At 36.8% G+C, this 24,288-nt stretch overlaps 1 protein-coding gene across 1 annotated transcript; it reads right to left on the bottom strand.

Annotated features, from left to right (window-relative positions):
* Positions 1-13,127: 13,127 nt before the first annotated feature.
* On the bottom strand, positions 13,128-20,628 carry chst1 (carbohydrate (keratan sulfate Gal-6) sulfotransferase 1). The gene is made up of 2 exons (XM_028016028.1): positions 20,257-20,628; positions 13,128-18,706 (listed from the first exon to the last, which is right to left on the bottom strand). The coding sequence occupies exon 2, from the start codon at positions 18,658-18,660 to the stop codon at positions 17,374-17,376; it is 1,287 nt and encodes a 428-aa protein (XP_027871829.1). The 5' UTR covers positions 18,661-18,706; positions 20,257-20,628; the 3' UTR covers positions 13,128-17,373.
* Positions 20,629-24,288: the final 3,660 nt, after the last annotated feature.

Here is a 24,288-nt window from a genome sequence, read left to right on the forward strand (position 1 = left end):
CTTTAAAAGCATACAAGCTGTTGGATAGTGTGATTATTCTTGCTCTGGGCTTGTACACGAGGTGCTTTTTAAAGCATCAGAGGAGCTTGTTTATGAAAACAACGGTGACCCTGTCTAACAAGGTCTCTGACAAGCATAAACTAGCGAATGTAAGAAATATTGATTTGTTATCAGTGGTTACTGCACCTGTACAGCTGTGTAAGTTATCCTGTCTGCAGTTATTATTAATTGATTGTGTTTTTTTTACTGTTCAGAACTATTTCAACAAACAAATGTTCTTTAGCTCTTAAATAGCGCAAATGCATAACCATATGTAATAGACATATTAAGGGCAAACTCATTGAGTTAGCATTAAAACTAAGCAGTTTTATGAAGATAAAAAAATATGTCTGTACTTCAGTAAAAACATTGTAAGAGTCAGACATTGATGTCTCCATGCTGATTGTCAGTAAAGGTGTAGCATTTTGGAAAAATATAAAAAGAATAATTACTGTCTGACCTCTGAGGAAACTTTAAAGTTCATCTTTGCATAACAACTTTTTGACATCTCTACAATGACTTAATTTTCCCTCTCTAGGATGAATAGAGCGTGAAAATTATATAAAGAAGACCCCCATGTCTTCTTTAGCCGGCAAGCTGAACTCTATAATTTAGACAAAATCACCTCTTCAATAGTCAAAATAAACCATATTACTCTAAATAATAGGTCTTTATCCTCAACTTGTTATGCAACCGTTCTGTTTACATGACTGCAGAGCTTTTGGACCTTTCTATATCAGACTAAAAGTAGATCATCAAATTCTTCCTGTAATTAGTTTCATCATCTTATTTCGTTTTAATAAATAATTCCATATCATACAACTTCAAAACTGTCAAATTTGTGAATGCGAAACAAATCTTATTCAGTAACATGTATGAAACAACCTTGACTGTCCCAAACAATGCTTTGCAGACATGCTGTACACTGCTACATAATTCTCACAATACCCTATTCTTTCAGCCTGGAGAGCGTCTGAGGTAGCATGACTTTGAAGCAGTAATGAAAATAGTTTATGGGAACTGAACATAAACTATTTTATATGACTCACAGTAGTCATAATTCTTTAGTGTTTTACACCTGAAATTGTGTCATTCCGGGTGACTTCCAAAGCTTTCATTAATATCACTTTTATTGTGTTCATTTTAAAAATATGTTGTCCAGGAAAAAAAAAGCAAATTAGAATTTCAAAATAACCCAAATCTTGACATCAAAAAATACAACACATATATTCTTCTGTGTGTGTGTGTGTGTGTGTGTGTGTGTGTTTTTTAAAGCAGTTGCCCTAGAAATCAAGTAGAAATGGTTTGAACGTATACATAATAGTAATAAAACTGCATCTTAATATTAAAAATAGTTTTGCAACTTTGGCTTTTAATCCAGCAAAATGTATTATTATCTGAAAGGCTTTAGCAGTTTTAACAGTAAGAAGTGTCAAGCGTTTTTAAACTGTAGCATTCATTTACTTGAGAGTTGCTAAAGTCTGTGAGGTAGTGTAGTCAAAGGGTCAAAAAAGGTGAAAAGGAAGCAGCGTCAGCAGCCAGTTCCAAGTTCTTCTGCTGGATTTTAGTTTCTGACATCCAAAATCTTCCTGGTTCTATACAGAGTTGGCAAGGCAACAAACCTGCTCATCATTAGATTATACCATGGTAGAACAGATCAAACCAAACAAAAAAAATCTGAACAAATTAACAGGAATAAGATTATTAATCTAATTTACAAACTCATCTACATAACTAAATGGTATGCAAAATAAAATGTTTAATACAATACAATAAAAAGGTTATGTTGCAGAAAACAAACAATATAAAAAAAAGAAAACCCTCCATTTGGTAGAACCCAGTGATGCAATCAGTGACATCATACACCTATTAAAGCAGGAAATCCTGGGCCGGCCCCTCCCACACACCTGCTCTGCTTGTAGCATGTAAAAGGCCAAACAATGGTGAGTAAAAAGAAACTAACAAATAATTTACTGGAAATGTACCTTAAAAAAGAAATATGTTTTTCTAATGATTTGTTAGCTTTAATAAAACATACACACAGATGTAAACTGCAACATAATGCTACCACAAACAAACCCGGTGTAGTGAGTGAAGCAGAATTATGACAGTGATGTTTAAATCAATGCATTATAACCAACTATAGAAAGATTAAATCAATCACAAATATATTTAAGGGGCAAATAGTAAATAAACATAAACGTATGTCATTTCATATGTCTGAAATCCCTTTCCTTAGTCATATATGTGACATCACAAAAAGCATAATTTATGTTTATTGCTAAATTTCTGTCAACAAGTTCAGCTAAAAAATAGAGAAACATTTATTTATTTAACATAAAATGTGGCATGTACTTAATGTAGCAGAAAATAATAGCTGAGTACAGAGTCATTAGTTAAAGTTGCATTTACACAGCCATATTTAAGTTAATGAATGTCACGCTCCACAGCTGCTTGAATGAAAAACAAATGTAAATTAAAGGAATCTTTAGTCTTGTAGTATAGTGCAGAATTAGTCACAAATCTGTGCTGTACATAAAGGTTATTACTAAGCAATTTATCGTACATGTAGTGATGTGGAAAGCCCCACAGAGTTTAACCACAAAATGAATCCCATGTTTCTTCTACCAACATCTGACAAGTGGAAATGCGTAGTTTCTCCCCTTTATGGTTTTTACTATTCAACTACTGCTGTCAGTAGCTTCATATTCTTTTGTCTCGAGTTTCTAAATATATCCCCTCTACAGCTGTTGCTGTCAGGAATGACCTGAAAACAGGCAAAAAGGGAGGTTTGACACGTGGTTTATACATAACAGGCTTTCCCTGCCAAATCCGTCTCTGCGTTTGCCAACAGAGCAACCACGACAAATTGATCTAAGAATGAGAAACTCAGGAGTACGGCATCTGTGACTGGAGTATTAAAGAAGAATGCCTCCGAATTTCAGCCTTAATTTACCCGCTGCCTTGTGACATTTCAGTATGTGAGCAGTAATTGAAGCATAGATTTATTCTTGCTGTTGTTTGAGCAAAGAGATGTTTGCTTGGTTTGCCAGGTCTGAGCTAATGCACAACCAAATAATTAATTTTTTTTCTTTAAGCACAGAGCAACATTATTGATGATTTTTTCTTTATTCTATTTTTGACATGATACTTTATCTGTAAAAGAATATATAGTCTTTTTTTTTCCTTTTGGTATTTGATGTAGCCATGAGGAAATGGTCAAATGCAATGGGTACATTTAAAACAAGCAGGAAAAGCATTAGTCATGGTTTCACATGAATAATAATTTGACGAGAAACCATTATTTAGTGCTAAATCTCACAGTGAATAATAATGCAGATATCATACCACAAGTATGAGTTACAAATTGCCTTAAACCAGATGGGTGTGAATAAGTGTGAATGTTCATGAATCAAAGTATGTTTATATTATACTACACTGTGCTAGAGTCTGCAAACACTGCCAGCAGGCACAGTTGATCATTAGTTGTCAAAGACTCAAAACCTCTGTTTTGCTCATTCACAGCTGAGTCAGACCTCCACTTCATCAAAAATATTCTGCAATGAGAAAACACAGAGGAGTCACAGCAGAGACTCCGGTTGTTTCCAGGTAAGTGCAAAGAATTAGTGATGAATGATTAAATTTAGGAACATTAAAAAACATTCTTTTCAAAAATGTAATTGTATTTCATTAGGATTCTTATATTATATACCAACAGAAACAAATGCATAACTGTGTAAAGACGAAGGTTTCATGGTTTTCAAATTTTATTTTACATATGGTAATATTGTAAATCGGGAAAGTGTTGCACATAAATGCCTTCAGTCTCCTGACCTAATAGTTTGAAAAACCACCTTTTACTGCAATCATATTCACAACTCTTCAGGATTAACTACCTCTCCTGGCCTTGCATCATAATAGTCGGTTAAAATCCTGGTTTGGTGCATCTGTTGGTTCCCTCCAGGTATTCTGGCTTCCTCCTACAGTCCAAAAACACAACTGTTAGGTTCGTTGGTCCACCTAAATTGTGAGTGTATCTGTGCATGATTGCTTGTCCCAAGGATAAGCAGGTATAGGCAGTGGATGGATAAATACATGCATGCCACACATTTCAATCAATTCGTTATATTTTATTTTGTTTACGTAAGTATTTAATAAAATAAAATTGATCACATTATTAAAACAATACTTTGAAGTTTGCCATTGTAATGGGACAAAATGTGAAACAGCTTAATTACAGAATTTTATGGTTTTGCAGGGCTCTGAAATATACACTCTGACTTCAATATTAAACCTTAAGAAGCTATGAGGAATAAATAAATCCCTTTACAGTTATCACTCCTGGTAATAAATCCAGGTTTAAATATCTGTAGCTTTTTGCAGATTTTCTGCTCCATTTGGTTGTTTGACGCAAGTGTTTCAGTTTGTTGTTCACATCTTGCTTATCATTGCCGTTCTGCAAAAACAACATAGGTATTGCAGCAATATTGCAACATGCCAGGCATTTAAAAGAAAAAAACTTTACACTAAAAGGATGGCAGAGGAAAAAATCTAAAATAAAGAAGAATAAAAACTAAAGTCTTGAAAAATATGAAGCTAGTTTTGTTAAACAGTGACAATCAACAGTGTTATATCTGAACAAAATTGAAAATCACAAATGGTTTATATTTTACACCCACATGTAACTGATTCAAAATTGAAGAAACTCCAAGACACTTCCTTTTAGAAAAGATCTACATTCCCTTGATAAGAAAGACATCTTACTATTTTTGAGAAGAGTGTCTTAACTGTTTGATGTTCATGCCTGTCACCTGCCTCATTTTCACACACACATAAAAACACTTTAAAATCCAAAAGATGCTCCTTATACACAAAACCTGTTAAAAACCCTTTGGGTTCACTTTGAGGTTGGTTTCAAGTTGCAAGTTTCTTCTGCCATCATCTTCACAGCAAAGCAGAGAAAAGGATGTGTTGCCTCTGCGTCTTGTAGTGCGTTTACTCAAATCCAGACTTCACACCCAACGCAGTAATGGTCAAGAGTTAGGCTTAAAGTAATCTTTTAAATTGGCCAACATTTCTGACCAGAAGTTATTGATATTTGGAAGTGCCCCAAACAAAGATAATAAAAAAAATCTAAAGATTTCAGTGTTTGCAAAGAAGTCATCTATTTTCAAATACTTGGAACTTATTATCACTGATAAATCAGCACAAGACACATGGAAAAATATCTAGAAGTTATGAGAAGGATATGATTGTTGTAATGCCAGTAAAGATTTTCCACTAAATATTGAGAGGAGTATCAATAATATTTAACATGCCATTTTATAATTACATGTAAATTAAAACTGATGAATTTATTTTTCAAAATGGAAATTCCTTTTACATTATTTTATTATCTGTTACATTGCCTTTTGTAAACAGATTTCTTGGCTGAATGAAAATAATTTCAGATGTAAATCTGCCAAGGTTCTGAATAATTTGGGGCTTAGCTGCATGTGTGAGACTGCTTTAATGAACCACACACTGTCACACAGTTGCTGCGGCTGAAACTTGCTTTTGTTCGGACCACAATAGATTTTAAGATCAGCACTGCTAGGAGAACTTCATTTTTCAAATTGGAGTTGTGACTTCAGGGAACATTCCTGTTAAATTCTTGGACTTTGTCTCAGAAATTCTGACTTCTGGCCACAATTCTGAAATGCACCAACAGAGCATTTACACATAATAAACATGGAGTGGTTTACCTCACATATAATGAAATATCAGGGCCTGCAAACACCTCTTTCCATGCTGATTATGGGAAATTCAAACACATTATATTTTAAATGAGACTATGCCTCCAGGTCATGCAATATCCCAGGCTGTTTCTGTGACTCACTGTTTCTTGCTGTCAAAGCATTTCTAGCTTTGTCTCATAGTTCATCCAGTACCACAAGAACATGTGCTAAGCAGATGTGTTATTTCCTCTCGAGCAGTAAAATATTCTCCTCTCTTCAGTTTATTGAAGGTGGCATAAATGTGCTTTTGGCTAACAGTCACCCACTGCATTAGGACACCATTCCTTTCTGGGTGATGCTTTAATGGCAGATTTGATCTGGAGATGTTATATAACATCATCAAATAATTCAAAGAACATTCTCACAGAGTGTGCTGGATTTTTTTCTAGGTAAATGAGGGCAGCATTAAATCTGCACATAATACAAATTCTCAAAGCAGCTCAGTAACATCATAGCTAACGCTGCACTAAAGAGACAGTAAAGCTTTTAATAATGATTATATGTAAACAATATTTTTTTAAAACATAGTATTGAAAAATTACACCAGCTAAACCATCTAACAGTTTTCATCTGCACAGTGCTCCAGGGTGGACTAATGTCACATGCTACAACACAGCTGAAGTCCAACTGGCTTATCATTATTTCCTCTCTGTGTGACTTCCTTATGATGCACTCAGACTGTTTTTCAGCTGCATTATTTGATGCTAAAGCAGATACTGTGACAGAACTGCACACCTTTGTTAGCATTTCTTTTTAAAGTAAATGAAGATTCGTGGAATGTAGTAATCCATGCATTTTATTTACCACTTGCATATTTTTTCATGTCAGAAAATAAGTTTATAAATGTTTATTTTTGGAGTTAGATGAAAAGCTTTTACAGAGACTCGTTGTGATCAAGCTTGCATAAGTATATTATCTACATAATAGTGATGGATGGGGAAAATATTGCAGAAAATAAAAAAGACAGCTGTGATTCATGTGTAAAGGATAAATTGATGAACGTCTTTAACCATTATGTGCACCGTGATTCAGTCTTAGCTCTTTAGAGCAAATAAAAGGAGGTACTAAAATTTATAAGTACAAAAGTGGGTTTTGCAGATCTTTAGAGTTGGCAGTGATATAGTGTAGAAAGAATGCTGCCCCGCCCTATGCTGACTTGTGTCGTATCACATTTGTGTTTTATAAGGTCAATACAACTTAGTAAACACAATTATGCAGGGACTCAATTAAATCTTATAAATCTATATAAAAGTATCTATTTTGTCAGCAAAATGTAATTAGACCTGACTTGTTGAATTGTACCAAAGTATTGACATCTTCAGTCTTTCTGTGTTTAATTTGCATGTTCTCAACTAGACTTTTTTTCAAATGGCTTAAGTTCCAGTCCAAAAACATGTAAATAATTTGTAACTTTAGGTTTCTGTGTTGACCCTTTGATTTTTCTGATGATATATCCAGACTACACAGTTTTTGGACAAACGATAACTGGGAAAGAACAATATCTTGCGTCCAGAACTTGAAACTGGAGGCACAGACACAAAAGATAAATGTGCGATGTCATCAGCCCAAATTTATGCTCCCATATTGGATGGTACATGGACTCTTTACTATTTTCTTCCTGCAAAGCTAAGAGTGGAGCTACCAGATACATTACATATTTATAACTCTTTTAATGTCACATACTTATTCATTTTAATGAGAAAAGTTGTTCAATTTATTTCTAACCAAGTTTTTGGAAGATATTCCATTGAATGTCCAAGATTTTTCAGGGTTGAAGGATTTCCCAGGATTTACTTGTCATGTTCTTATCAAGTATACTTAATCCAACAGAACCCATATGATGAATGGAATTATTTTTATAGATCTAATTGCCTAGAGGCATTTAGATCCATCCTTGCAAAACTGATGCAAAGATTTCTAAAATACCATTCTGTTTGGCAAGACTGTAAATAGCTTTACTCCAGCCAGACCTCCAAGTAAAGCCAAAATGAACAGTGTTTCATTTACATTATGACTTTTATCCTGAAATTTTCATGCAAACTTTGGCAGACTATTGAATGCACTGCTCTGTAGTACTTGGAAGCATATGCTTCCTCTTTATATTCACAAACACTCAATAGAAATATATGGTACCTCAGAAGGTGAGATATCACATGATATTTCTCTCAGATTCTTAATTTACATCTGAAGCTGCATATCACAAAGCTTTCCTTTAGGAGGGCCTGAAGCAGTTTTAGAGTCTCTTTAAAAATATGCATGCTCCCTATATCAAATGTTTCAATAATCAGTTCATACCAACACTTTTGCTGAGACTTCCAAATAAATATTACATGAGTGTAGAGGTTTTACTGAAGTCTACGACATAGAAGTAATTAACTTGATAAGAATTAAAATCAACTTTCTTTACAATTTTACTTATGAAAAAACAATTTGAGATTGTTCTTCAGAAACTTAACAAAAAACCATTCACATTTCTTTGTTTAAAGAGCAGCCTGACAAATGGATATTTTAATAAGACTGGAAAGGTTCCTGAGAGAAATGGAGCATTTACAATATGCAACAAATCCACTGACAAAGAGCTAATACATCTTTGAAGGGCTGGTAGGTGGACTATTTAATAAGGAGGGAGACTGTTTAAGATGTTGCCTCACTTCTTCCAAACTGTCAATAACTGCAGCGAGACACAGGAGCCATTCTTGTTCCAAACGGTGATGAGATCATGATGTCAGTGCAGGGCTGAGTGGGTCTAATTGGGAGTCTGATATTTTCAGCTCATTTCACTGTCAAACCGGCAGGTATCATGTGGTGAATGCAGAACGGTATTTGTAAGAGGCTATAAACAAAAGTATTTTATCCATGACTGTTATCATTGCTTCTATGCTACTAAAGATGAGGATTCCTAGCTGTGCATAAAACACAGTTGCATCGCTCAAATTTCTCATAAATTTTTGTCATAGTGATTCTGAAGTTTAGCTTTTCTCTGACTCTATTCAGCCTTCCTCCATTCCTTCTTGTGATGAACTATTGATGCAGTTGTTTCATGGTGCTGTCTATTTTCCACAGATCTTAATTCATTTATCAGATACTATTGAGATCTTGAGAGCTTTGGAACTAAAATGTTCTAATAAGTTATCTACCCTCTTTTCATAATTAGGGAAGGACTGCACAGAGCACTATAGCTATTACATTAATCTACCAATTTTCCAATGTTATACCTAGACTAATTATGCTGTCACAGCTCAAAAGTGTTAAATAAGGCAGAGAGCCTTTTTATAAGTGTTACTCCATGTTTGATCACTAAAAACATTAAGGCTTTCAGATAAAATTGGAAGAATTCATCTCTGAAGCTTTAATGGACCGCATTTCAGAAAACTCATCAATACACGCTCCATAATGTTAAGCTTCCACAGTGGCATAGAGATAGTCAAAGATGTTAATTTCCTCAAATATATGCCCACCTTCCTTAAGAAGGCACTTACTTTTAACTATTCTCCAAATAGAAAAATCCAGCTTACAAAAGGTACATAGTTTGATAAAAAGTAAAATAATAATAGTAGAAGAACAAAGGCTTAAAGAATCCGCAGTGACTGATTTACAGTATGTTTAAGGAATATATTTTATTTCACACTTGACATTTTAAATATTACCATGTAATGTTTTTTTCTGGATGCTGCAATCTTTTGGCAATGCTGTAATATAATATCACTTAGAGTGTGAAATGACTTTTCTCCTGTTTTGGAAGACACTGAGTAATGATGACAATGGATATTAGCCTTTTTTGACTCAATTTCCACTTGATGGCTTTCACTAATAAAAACAGTGACTTTGCCATTGAGTGGATAAACTGGGAGTCACTGGTGTTCAAACATGTCCTGGGGGTGGAAGCACTGTGCTCATTCACCTGTACAGATATTTATATACTCACTTAATTCTTGCAAGGTTCATTGTGGTGGTTGCAGTTGTGGGGGATGAAAGAGCAGAACTCTTAAATTATTATAAGAGTCAAGGTTGCCAATCAATCACAGGGTAACACAGAGATATAAGACAAACCACCACACACACACAGATATTCATTCATTAGGACAATTTTAGAAAGACCAATTAAGCTAACAACTGTGAACTGTGGGACAAAACTGAATAACTTAGAGAGAATCCACATTAAAAAACATTATTTCCTGGAAGAAAGACCCCAGACTGTGATTAAGATCTAAGACCTTCTTGCTGCAAGGAAACTGTGCTAACAACTGAGCAGTGGGCCATGACATCTGGATAAACTACTTTGGCATCAAGATGGATTGAATTTTGTATTTTCTATTTTCTTCAGTGGGTATCCAAAGTTCAAAATGTAATGTAATTTGTCAAATTAATTTGACAAATTAAGGCCACTAATGAAGAAGATGTATTCAGACTGAGGAGCCTGTGTGGAAAAAGTTAATTCCTGTACAGAAGGCTTGAAGACAGCATTGTACTGTAGATGACTGGCTCAGTTCATCCTTTAGCAGTTTTTTTTTTCAGACCTCAAATCTGTTTCAGTAACAAACAAAAATGTGAAATGCCAACAAATTATTAACACAGAACTGTACATAGGTAAGATAATAGATGTTAGCTATCAATTGCAAAGAAAAGTAGCATCACTTCAGAAAATTATTAGGAAGAAAAAAAAACTATCTGAAGAAACCTGGAGCCATGTGAAAATATGATTGCGTCATCTTGTTAAATCATGAAATAACTGTGAATAGCCACATTTTTGGATTCAATTTTGCTGCATCCATTGTTGTTTGCAAGATGTGTAGAATCAATATATTACAAAGCAGAATCTGTCTGAGAACATGAAGTTGGCTAAAAAAAATCCTGATTTGAAGAAAATCAAGAAGATATTGATAGACATTGATATTTAATTGTATCTAAAATCATGAGGCTCCAGCAAAGTAAACTGATAAGAGGAGAAAATGTACCAAAATCCTTGACTATTCCTTCAGGAGACCACAAAGGAATCATGAGCACCATCTAAAACATTCCAGGTTTTATTCACCTTCTTTTAAGATAAGTGTTCATGATGCAACAATAAGAAAGCTGCTGGGCAAAACCACCAAGACGAATACAAAACTCTGCCTCATGTTTGCCAACGTGCATCTTCAGAAAACCTAATACTTTTTATAAAATATTATATGGACTGCCAAGACAAAGAGGAAGTTTTTGGAGGGTATGCATTTTGATTGTGAATATTTTACAAAAATGTGGGCTTTAAATTCATATTTCACCATTATCAAACAAGTCATCACTATATGATATACAAGACATTATAACTTGTGGTATACTGTCTAATTACATTTTTATTCTCTAATTTAATTATTATTGAATCATGATAAAATGCTTAAAACACAATTGGATTTATTTTAAAATCATTCAACAAGTGAAAGTTAATATTATGTGAGCCCTGTGAAGCCATCCTTCAGCAGTAATGTTTATTAACCAATCAAATTATTCCAAAGCCATTCCTTTTTACAAAAAAATGTTTAACTTTACAATCCGCTTGACTTAAGTTTATACTAACAGTAAGTGATTTGTGGATATTATTACATATACTGATATTGGTGTGGATATCTCCAGTATCCCTGGGCTCAGTGTTGTAAGGGGTATTATAATACACTTTGGTCAGGGCCAGTGGATTACACTTAAATTGAAATGAGATTTCTTTTCCTACGGGGGAAGACCGTCGTCTGCATGCATGTGTTTTATTCTTTACAAACACTTTCTGCTTGAAGTTTATGCTTTTTGCCAGGCAGTCAAGCTGACCGCAGACACATTGCTGACTGATAAAGCTCCTTGTGGAGTCTCTGATGCCGAATATGCAACAATAATATTTTAAGCAATTTCAGGCTCCTCCTAAACCGCTCCTGCAACTAAGAGCATTTTTACACATATTTGCATAGTTGATGTTCCTTGTAGGACCCGGTTTCTTTTGTTAAGCTTTATAAAAAGAAATAGCTTTTTCTAAAGTTTGAGATGTTGAAAATCCAATTCATGTATCTAGAAATATATGTTGACAAAATGTGTATTAAATAGACTTGCATTACTGAATTCCAGGTTCATGGGAGCTCACAACAGACTAATCTCTGATGCTGCAATTAGCGTTTCATATCAAGTGTTGTCATTTGGAACAGCCTCAAAGCCACTGAGGTTGTTGTTGAATAAAATATTAGTCTAAATAATACAAAGCCTTATTCAGGGTGGATGCTGAATGCAAAGACAGCAGACAGAGTAGACTCCACATGTGTTAGTGGTTCCTACAGAACTGACAGAGTAGAGAAGAACATATGTTGCAAGTCAGAACCCCAGAAATGTAGGAGGAATGTTCTCTTTTTGAGAGAACATGACAAACCTGTTTGGCAAAAGTGCTGATGGAAATCTACACCCAAGCCTACATAATGATGCAGAAAATGCATAAGAAAATCGATTTGTCTCAGAATTATAGTGAACATTTGTTCTTCCATATAAAAATAAAGAAAAAAAAGTGATTGGATGTTAAATCATGAGTCAAGATATGGACTTTCATAAAACAAATAGGATTTTCCAAGAAGGCATTCGTCACTTCTGCATTGCTGGCATCATTCAAAACTTCATCACTGTACTGCTAGAGCCTTGATTTACAACCGTTGGTAGTCTGAGCTACCAGACTACCAACAAATGCTTGTCTGGTAGTCAAGAGTTTGATCAGAATTTATTCTCAAAAGTTGACATGTCCACACACCACCCTGTTCAGCTTTAATCTCTGCATCTTGTGCGGTTGACACTGCACATGGTTTCCGCAGCCTAGATTTGCAAGTTAATATCTGCAAATCTACATATCCTATTGTCAAAATTGAGATCCTTCAATATTTGCTCTGTTCCCACAGCTCTGAGAGCTTCATTTTAAGCTCATGACTGCTCCTGCTTGTTTGCCTTTGTGCGTGCGCGCTAATCTCATTTCAGTTTTTCAGGCCAGCAAAAGGGAGAATTTGAGCAATGAGAGCAATGCAATACGACCACACCTGGTCACAGCTGACCACAGTGACGTAAGCTGGACTAAAACTTCATGCACACGCTCTCTCTCACTCACCTATAACCACTTTTCCACGGGGGGATTTACCATCAATGGCTTCTCAGTGTTGGGAGTGAGAATGTGTTGGAATATGAGAGCAGGAGACGCAGAGACTATCCTCTCCGTGCCAGTTGCAGCTGCATCTCCTCGTATTTAAGAGTCAGATCATCATTTCTAGTTTTCACCCCCCTTACTAATTTCTTAAAATAAGTTCAGGCATGACACAAGAATTACTGCTTTCATTTATTAAACCTTTAAGTATGAAAAAATAGGTTACCACAAAAAGTAATTTATTCAATGATTATATTACAAGTGATATTTCATTGCAACTTCAGGCTTTGAAATACTTCAAAAGCATGCTTCGTGCAACATCAAATGTGTCGAGAAACAGCGCACCGACAAAATCCAAATAATCTGTGTGTTAGATTTACTTATTTTCAAGATGTTATTTCAAGGTAGGATTTTAGAGTATTTTAACTTTAGTTTTTATCAACAGGACTAGGGGTTCCAGTTTGATTATTACAGTGAAAATTTTTCCTTTTTTTCAAAAGCACTTTGGCCCATTACACGTAACATGGTGTTCTGGATCTCTAACTACATAATGACCTGGTTGCTGTGCCTCTATTGCCTTGACCTGCTGACAGCTTCAATTAAACGGCTTGTATCATTTTTAGCAAAGCTCCAGTTGCCAACCCCCAACTGTCCTTTTACCAGCAATCAAATAAGAGCCTGGTTGACAACCTGTGCAGGAAAGCTGAACAAAACGTTTCCATGATTTTTAAGAGAATTCTCTTCATGGATCTGTTTAGCTCTGTCCTAAAATCAACTCACTTATGCAAACTGCAGCTAGGGCTGCTCGTATGTAGAGTTGAACACCAATCAACTCGCAAAAAGGTGATCTGTTGATGGTCAAGGGATGAGGTGTACTTGTCAGAGTAAAAAAAAAAAAACGTGCACATCCGCCTCAGCAGCAGTGACACAAGTAGGCAGCACAATTCAGCTGATCTGTGCAGTTCAGTGGGCTTTTCGTTTTGCACCAAGACTGTTTCCTAAGTGGCAGCACAAAACAAGTCACACTCACAGACTGAGACAAAGACAAAGGAAAAATTACGTAGATAGCAAATTTTCATCGGAAAACATCCAAGATTAACATCATCACTAACAGCAAATTCTGCACACTTAATATTACCTTAACTCTCTTGCATGTAATGACCAGAACGTTTTCTGACAGCACAGTTTAGAAAGCATAGAGAAGCAGAGATCTATCTGCTCTGCTGTGCAGTCACAGGGTCAAATTATTGTATCCACTTCAAGAGAGGAGTGGAATAAAACAGTGAGGGTAGGGGAGGTGGAGTAAAGAGGATTTTTTTGGTCATTTTTCCCAGTAGCTTGTGAACCATATGTTCAGCCTTGGGACACAAAAAACAACACAAGGGTCACCAAAAGCTCAGAGATGCACCAACACACCGACACATGGGGATCATGATGCAGATTGTGTGTGTATGTGTGCATGGGAGAGAATCTGCAATTAAACCATTAACATGTACGTATTTGTTCAACTTCAAATTGTTTCTACAATAATATCATTTATTTTAGACGTACTAATAACCTCAAAAAAATAAAGCTTGCAAATGTTGCTTATGCATTTTCAAATAATTAATATTGAATGACACTGCTAAAGGTATAAGAATGTGAAATTGTAAATTTGATTTCATCTGTTTATTGTTGCCAGTAAGGGGAACAATTTTACAAACTTTGTCAAACAAATTTAAATTACAGTTTGTTTTCAGCTAGTATTGATTGTAACATCTTGGCTGAGTTGGTAACTGGTAAACTATTAATGAGTGTACAAAATCAAACTCGAGCTAAGAAAATGAAAACTTTTGTTAGTCCCCTTGTCTTACTCTCTGACAAAAGGATTTTTTTCCTTCGTTGTCAATACATTCCGTAAGTGCCAAAAAGATACACAGTTTTCCATTTCTGCTGCCTCTTTTTAGTATGGAATTAAAACTATTCTAAACACATTCAGAAACGTCCAAGCTGAAGTTTAAAAAACACATAGAGAGCACTGAAGCACAGGAACAATCCCCTGAGATGTCTGTAAAAAAGACAGAAAGAAAGAAGTAGATGGCAGAGAATGCGCAGGAAGAGAGAAAGAGCGAGAGTTTGCCTCCAGTCTCAGAACAGAGGAGGATCAAAGGTTTGTGCTCTGCATCTCAATGGACATCCGGTCACCAATACTGATGAGCTTGGGCGTGTGATGCTACATTCACAGGGTTTATATCTTATGGGAAAACAAGTGGTCATTGTCTGCAAATAAATAGACATCTTAACTCAAGAGTTGTATCTCACAGCACCCAAAACCTAAGTATTTAATAGCCCCAAAAATAAAGAAAATTAAGTATTTTGCCATTTTTTGGTTGATTTATTAGTTTCAACATAAATATTTTTATTAGCTAATTAATTGTGTTTCTCATTAATAAAACAAAAATGGCTTTTCTACCTTTTCAAACCATGCAAGTATTTTATTTCTGGAATTCTGAAAAAAATTCAAATGAAAAAAAAGTGACAATCATATCTGGTCTTGCCCTGAAGTAACCTGCTTTCTGTGTAGCATATACACACCAAGGTTTTTTTAATTATGCAATGCCTTTACCAAAATCACACTAAAATGTGTTTCTTTAGCATTTTAGAGGTGCAACTTCATACGTTGTGCTCACATCCTTACCAGCTTCTGCGCAATGCAGTCTGAACCACCATAGATTTTAAGCTCCTATAGCAGCAGAGGGAAATTATAAAGTACAATATGCAGCATGAAATGACCGCTAACTGGAAAGGCAATTTACCTAATAAGCCACTGCTAAAATAACATGACTTCAAAATGCAAATTAACTGTGCAAACCAAGCATACAGATTTTCACCAGCTGGAGGAGCAAACTGTATATTTTTGCAGCAATAATGACAGGAGACTCCATCAATACCCAACAGCTTATGCTATGTTTTAATTTAAATGAGACCACCACATTTTTACCCTACGTTTGCTCTTGAGTTTAGGAAAGCAGTTGAAGATGGAATTAGGTGTCTGTTTCTCTCAGAGTTAAATGAAAAGTGGTACATTTTCCAAAAGCCTTGGCTGCTGTCGCATGAGTTTAGTATTATTTTAGCAAGCTGGAGGAAAGACTGACACATTTATTTATGTAACTGCTGTGTTCTGTATTTCAACCTTGAGTCCATTAACACTGCTTGGTTAAAACTGCACACCAGCTGCACTAATGATCAAAGGATTTGTCCCAGATTATGGACAGCCATTAGTGTAATACTCTTTGTGTATGATCTAATGTAGATGCAACTTTAGAAAGGTTGCTGTGTGTTAGTGTTGGTCAGGAACACATCCTGGAAACACTTGAATCTGCTCCACAAGGACTTGTCTTTCAGGGTTCTAAATCTTTTATCTACGAGATAAACACAAAAACAAGGCAGAATGTCAAAATAGCTGTGCTTTTTGGTTGAAAAAGAATGCATAGGGTCTGTTTGCTCTGTTGTGTTATTTATTATGTAATCCCTGCTTATAAGGCGACATAAAAAGAAGGAAATTATTTAGTTTTTAACTAAGTACCTGAATCTGCAAACATATAATAGTGTTACAAATACTGTAATCACTGGCGGAAATGGATGGGAAATAAATTTAACCAAAAAACCCCCCAGCAAATTACAACAAAATTATAAATACAATAAAAGTAATCAATGGCTCTTCACTGCAGTGCTTCATAATCTACTTGCATTGGAATATTTATGGTCTACATTAATTTTATAATCCTTTTGGAAAAAAAGGATTCCATAGTAAAGATCTTAGCATTACCTCTCATTTGTGAGTGTTTGTCTATCACAGATGGTTATAAAATCCTCAGATGAGATGCCCGTGACCTCCAATGGGATTCTGTCCCTTTCACTTGAGAGCCTATTAATTGTCTGCAATTATCCTTTGCAAGCATGGCATCTGTCAGAGGTATCTCTCCTCTTCCCACATGGATAAAAATGGCACAGTGATAAAGGTTGACTGCGACATTCACTATTTATTGCACAGTAGAGCTTGTACAGTTAAAGTTTGCCATGACAGGTCTTAAAAAAACATGTATGCCTTACGGAGTCCTTCCTGATTTCCATGTTTTTAGTAACAAATATTTAACTTCTGCTGAAATGACATATTTTATACAGCAAATAACGGAGACAGCGCCTTGAAATCATTCCACTCATGGACAAATAATTTTAAATTTCGCAACGTAGCATCTTTTATGTGTGAAAAATGTGTGGTTTTGTATCACAGGGGACTTAACACTTCCCTTAGTGCATTCAGACACCTCCAAAATTTAGTGCAAATTTCATGGAACAAAATCACATAAGAAATGAAACAAACTGAGGAACTTATAAGGCAACAATATAAATATATCAAAAATAGTTATTAGAGAACTATCTTTCTTACAAAAATGGTACAAATCTTTTGTCCTGCACTAGAGAGAAGGACAGATTTTTCAGTTCTTCTACTGATTTCACAGCCTTGTATCCCAGCTGCTTCAGTACTTTGTGACACATGGTTTGTGTGAATTCTACAATATCATAGGACAGTTTCAAACGCCAACTCTCTGCATTAGCCGCTGAGTCCCTCACTGTTCCAAACTTGTGTTTTGCCGAAGGTTCATTGCTTCCTCGAGTATTTGCACGTATCCAGTGTTTCACATTTTTATCCATATGCAGCCCAAGAAAGTCATAGATCTCCTGAGTCTTTAGAAGTGGATTTCGGGCCAAATCCTCATATCGAACCAACATGTACTTCCCTTTCAACCAGTGGGGATGACTAAGACCAGTTGAAACTGAACCAAAGAAGTCTTCACAGATAACTGTGAGCTGATTCATGTCTAGATTATACGGTCTTCTCCCTGTGGCCCTCCAAATGCGCCACAATCGGTATGGGTCCCTGAATGTCTCGATCCGGGATGACAGGATACCACGTGGGTCTCTCACAAGTTGAATGACTTTTATGTTCAGCCGTGGATCTTCAACCAGAGCCCGCAGATCTCCGATTTCAGGAACCCGAACTACTTTGATGGCCACGTGCTTCTTCTCCTGACAAGCCTCTGTTGCTAAAGTCATGTTTAGGGTTGAGCATTTCTTCACACAGTCTCCTTCTTCCACATTAACATCCCCTGGACCAAAGGCATCACAGACAGGTTGCTGGCACAATGCCCGGCTGGCACCTCGACGGAACAGTTTGTCCGTAGTGTGGTTTGTGGGTGTTGGTTTTATATAATTCTCTAGGAAGTAGAGATCACAACCATACAGGCTGCGCAAGAGGTCTCGACTGGCACCTAGCGTCACGCGGCGGTCGGTAGGGTTGCGGGTGTGTGACTGACGTGGGACCAATGTGGCATAAACGTGATAAAGAGGCTCAAACAGGTAGAATATCTCCTGGTGCTGGTTCAGCAGCTGGCCAACAAAAGAGGAGCCACTGCGAGTGGTGGCTAAGACCAGTATATGAAGTTTACGGGTGGCGTTGATGGAAAAGTAAGGGTAGTCATCACAGCCTGCCCCACCTGCTGGTCCCCGCTCAAAGGAAGGATCTGTCTCCTGAGCCCCGAGACCGCAGTTCTGGGGACTGGGCAGCGGGCACAGCTGGAAAGGCTTAGAGGTGAGCGTCCGGATGGCTGTGTACTGGATGGCAATCGAAGCCAAGGCCAGCAGAATCACTGACTTCCAGGAACATTGCATGGCTGAACCACTTCATCTAGCCAGAGATGCCTATGCCAGGTCCTCCCTGTGAACAAACAAGATTTTGTCTTTATTACAAGAAGCAGGTACATATCTTAGGTTATTTAATAAAAATATTTGAAATTATTTTGCTAAAATGCAAAACCTCCATTTGAATCAAATGCTAAGCAAGCACCACAGAACTGAGAGATAGAGAAAGAGACCACATTACAAGACAATTTCATTTGAATTTCTAGTGATCTTAAAGACATAAATTGTATTGTGACCATTTTTAGAACGGACTGTGAGTCATCAGTGGTTTCAGTGCCGCCTGCATTGTATTTAGTTGTGATTCTACCACAAATCTTCCTACTGATTTTTATACTTATGAGGAAATGAGTTTAAATATGATTTATATACCGAACAAGAAAAGAACAAAAGCAGATCTGAATTTTAAAAAAAATGCTGCAGCCACAAGACAGAATAACTTGTCTTAATCATTCAATTTACTTCCCATTTCTCCTGCCAACTCTGCAGTCTAATTTCTGGAAATTAAAATAGATAAAGAAGTTCTAAGACCCTGCTTTTGGTTACTTTCCAGTCAACTGACACTGCCTGCCAAAACATGTGCAGCAGTATCAGAGCCAAGATAACAGCGTGGCACATACAGTATTAAAATACAGTATGACACATTCTGATTTGAAATTGCTCGACCAATCATGTTATATACATTTTCCTTTCCCTTATGCATTGAGAAATGTTACAAGTTCACACAATAATTATTAGACAAAGTATACTAGAATAAATCTTGCATCACCTCTTACTATGCATCTAGGCTTGTTCTTTGTCTGTTTAATCATGTCCGCATCTAATTTGGCTTGACAGGACAGACAAATCATTGAGCTGTAAGCCACTTCACATTAGAAGAAAAAAGTGCCCAGAAAGGTAAACAATGTAGTTTCAAGCTTCACTGCCAATGTCATGTCAAGGGGAAGTAGTCCTGTAAGTAAGACAATAAATGATGAGTTCTGTTTGGATTTTTAAATAACTCCTATATATACGGCCTCGGTATAGTGAACTTTAATTGAGAGAATAAAATCACCACTTCAAGAGCTATATGAAAATGGAATAAAGTAAATAAATTGCGAATATGCCTGCATAATATAGAGAAAAGCTATTTCAAAGTAACATGACAGCCTAAAAATAAAATTCCAGATTTGTTACATAATAACTAATACAGCTGATTTTACTTAGTCTGGGTTGAGAGACTTGGAGGATGCGTTTTTAAACCAGGGACGGGGATGTCTTGCTTAATAGCTCTCACAATGCAAACAGCATAAACAGAGAACATCTGTGCTTTCTCCTCAATGACATTTTGTAGAAAAAAATGGCCCATTTCACTGCAGCGGGGACAGGTTAGAGGCTGTCAAAGATTTTTCCGTGATGCAGGCATACTAACCAATGCAGCGATAAGACAATATATAGTACACATGAACGCATCACAGTCAAACGTTTCAAAATTTTCTGTCCAGAATAAATACAAGGAAGCACGAATTCGGCTACTTAAAAAAAAATAAAAAAATATTGAGGTTGTATTTGAATAGAGTTTTGTTATACCTTGTTGTCGGTGGCTGTGTCCTCATGATGCGCGGTGCGTCCATGAATCACGGCTGGCTGTGTTTTAGTCCTCAAACGTCTCCCTCCCGCCCCCCTCCCGTGCGCTGTTTCCCAGTTAGGAGAAGATAAACGCGGCTGGCAACCCCCTGTATTCCATCTAACTCGCGGGGGGCGAGGCGTTCGCGTTCAACGGATGGTGTCGGACACACAGAATAAAACAGGAGAGAAACGATGATGGAGTAACGCAGGAGCGGAAGTGTTATTATTAACCAGCCAGGCGGTGAAACTGGCCGAGGAAAGCGGCGGCCAAACTCCCCCTTCAGTGATGCGCAGAGGCAGAGAGTGAGGTAGGGTACACAAGGACCGACTGTCTGGACCACCCCCGACCCCTCCCCCTATCCACCTGCCTCTCTCCCTCTGACTCTCTCTCTCTCTCTCACTCTCTCTCTCTATCTGTCAAACACACAGTAACACAGAGACATTATCATCACTACTATCCACGCACGCAAATCAGCTCCTGTCATTCAGCCAAAGTAGCAGCGTGTTCACAGTGATTCCATTTAATTTGATTGCAAATGTTTGATTTGCATGAGGCAGGGTGGCTCCAGCATCTTATGTGGGTTCATTTAGCTTTAGCTCACTTATCTTTTGGGAGTGTAGTTGGTTGGTTAGATTAGGGCCACCTGCCTCAACTGGGAAAATCTTAACTGGGTTTAAAAAAAATAGAAGGAGAGTGGAAAGACTAACTTGTCAAATCAGCATTACCACTTCTGGCTTATGAGATTCTGCAAAGCCCTGTCTTCTGGGTATACACAACCTATAATAAAAGAGTGGGCGGCCAGCTAATAGCTGATATGGGAATTAAATGTAGGATGTTCAGACAATGTAGGATTGAAAGAAACGGCAAAGAAAAGCAAATGAGATGGTTAATGCAATGAGTGCTAACGTATTGCATTAATCAGTAAGTTAATACAATAATTTATTGGTTTCCTAACTCTTACCTCCAAGATAAAAGAGAACAAGCCTCACCCTGCGTTTCAAAAGATTACCATTAGGCCATACCAGGAATACCTGTAGAATTTAGACAATGCCTCAACTTCAAACCTGACTTGACTTGATTGCAGTCTTCCCTCTGAGCAATAGACCTAAATTCAACATTATGGCAAGACCTTACTTAGACATGAGCCAATGTTAATTCTACTATATGTAGTCCTGATTTAGAGCTAATAATGACAGGCATAATGAGTCAAGCCTGCATATTGCCTAGTTTTAGCCTGAACCAAACTTCTAGGTCTAAAAGTGGCTTATGCTTCTTATTAGAAAATAAAAATGACAAGGTCCTTAAACTGTCCATCTTTTGTCAGTTTTGACAACTGACAAAACACGAACAGAGGTTAAAGTCAACATTTGGTAGGTTTGGCTCAATTTGATTCTTTATTGCAGAAGCAATATAAATGTTTTGAAAGACATTCTGTATCCTTGTGGTTCAAATCACTTTTTTAGATGAAAGTATATTTTCCATTTAATGTGAATTTCAAGGTTGAAGAGTGCAGAGAAGGAGTGGAAGAAGCACTAAATCCAATCTGCTTGAGGTCGAGTGTGAAGTTTCCACACTCAGCAGTGATTTGGGGAGCCATGTCATCAGCTGGTGTGGGACCACTGTGTTGTATCGAGTCTAAAATCAGTGCAGCTTTCTATCAGGAAATTGTGTTCTTCTCTTTGCCTTATGGAGATGCTAAATTAGCTTTGCACCTTCCCTCAATTACAATACTTGCTTTAAAGAATATACTGTCACTTGACTGGCCAGTGAACTTGCTTGACCTATGCCCCACAGAAAATCTATGGGTTGTTGTCAAGAAGAAGACCAGAGACAGCAGAACCTCCATGCCTCACCATGATCAGGCAGAAATAAATGCAAAAGGAGCCCTGACCATCAGTGTATTCAGTCCATGGAGATACTTTTCAGTAGGCCATATGAAAGGTTGCAATGCAAACATTTGTTTCCCTGCTGCTGGCGGTTGTCCCTGGATAACGCAGATGCATACTGTTCTCTAGTAGAGATCACATGGACTATCAAAGGCAATCATCTGCTTCAGCAGGTCTTTGATTGTGTCTCTCTGCGCACATGTTTATGGTCACATTTATTTACCCTTTCCTAGATGCTCCGCAGAGCTTCTCAGCTATTGTCTCAACTTTACAGATGAAAGGGCTCTGGATGCGCTTATAGCTGTGCCACGGGGAGGCCAGCAAAGCAGTAGCTATACAGCCCTGATTCCATGGCTGTCTCCAGAGTGTTCATGTCAATACATCCCAGCTTGTGGAAGCCTTGTCAAGGGACGCTCTCCCACATTGAAGCTAGGCATCTGCTGCAGCATGATAGCCTTTCAGCACATTATCACATAAGGCTATTCTTCCTGCGCATGCTGAAAAGGGATTTGTAGTAGATTCATAACGTGCCAGGCTAAATAATGTGTGTTAGGGGTTGAGGGGGTATTCTGCTTTGTTCTCCTCTCAATCGTCTTTATTCCAGCATTCACATGGCGACAGAAGCGTGGTTTTGTGTCTGGCATTTTTCATTCACTACTTGGAACTCGGTGTGAAAAAAAAAAAACGATTCCAAAGGATTGCACTGTTCTTATTAGCAAAATGAGGGAGGCAGATCAAAGAGCATCTTCAAGTATTGGTGTAAAATCTGACTATTTCTATACAGTATTACATATCATGCTGTAAAGTTTAATTCCTCAACCGTAGTAACATATTCTACCACCTTTAATCTTACAATTACATTTTAAATCCATACTAAGCAAGAATTTATTTAAAGAATATTACATGTGGGCATAATGATCAATTCAGACACATTCTTATGAGGGGAAAGCAACTGGAAAACTTTTGTACAACTGTCCTTTAAACATTGTTTCAGTTCATTCAATTCCAAAGAGATTTCTTTAAGCCCAACTCGATGTCAAGATCTCACCACTGTGTTGCACTCGAACCAAAGTGTGCAGCATCCTGATTTGTTCATATTTCAAAACTGCTGCAGGTTTGCTGATTCGTTTGGGATCTTTGCCCTGTGAAATGATTTTGTATTGTATTTGTGGTTTGCATTTATATACTGTGTTTGGATTTCACAAAATATGATGCTGTGCCTTATGGCTTTGGCGTCAGAGGAACATTGTTCTAGTAGTTTTGTGGTTCAAGTGGATGAGATTGCAATCATATTTTAGTTTTTTAAGAGACTCTCCTGACAACTTTATTAAGCAAGACATTCTTGTCTGGTCTTTTTTATCTAGCTAATGAGCGCTAACATGAACCACAAAAACTAAGGCCCGAGGTGAGTGGTATGGACTTTTTAAGGTTTGTCTATGATTTTCACCTGTATAATTTCCTCTGTCCATTTTCATATTTTAAAGGTGAATAATCTTTTTTTTTCATCTGTAACTGATGAGCTTACATTGTTTCAAAATTGCCTTGTATAACCTTTATACTGACAGGTGGCACATATTGCTGGATATGTTTTTGCTTTTGGAATTATGTTAATTCTTACCTGCATTCTTAAAACTGGCAAAAACAATCTGCTTTCATAAATGTGATCATATGTGCTAATTATTAATTTATCAGGTGTATTGTATCAGTAAGGCCTGACTGCTACCTTTTCTATTAAATGTGGTGGAAAAAGCCTAAATTAATTGATTTTGGCAAACAAAATAATTAAATAGATAGGTTTTTCCCCATTTAAGATGATTAAATCTGGTTACTTATAACAGCTTTTTAACTCTAAAACTGCCTCCTGGAATATTTTTTTATCACATGTACATTTTACATGTAAATAAAATCTGTTGTCTCTTCGTGACTTACCCTGAAATTGTTTGTAAGATTTAATTATGAATTCCTCAAGATGAAATTTCTGACACATCAATGTAGAATAATAGGCTTCATTAAAAAGAGCCATGACATGACTGGCAAAATGCACATGTTGTTTGACTCACACTTTCATGCAAATATAGGTTGGATCAAATAGATGCTAATTCACAC

The sequence above is a fragment of the Xiphophorus couchianus genome, chromosome 4 (assembly GCF_001444195.1).
Source record: "Xiphophorus couchianus chromosome 4, X_couchianus-1.0, whole genome shotgun sequence".
NCBI lineage: Eukaryota > Metazoa > Chordata > Actinopteri > Cyprinodontiformes > Poeciliidae > Xiphophorus > Xiphophorus couchianus.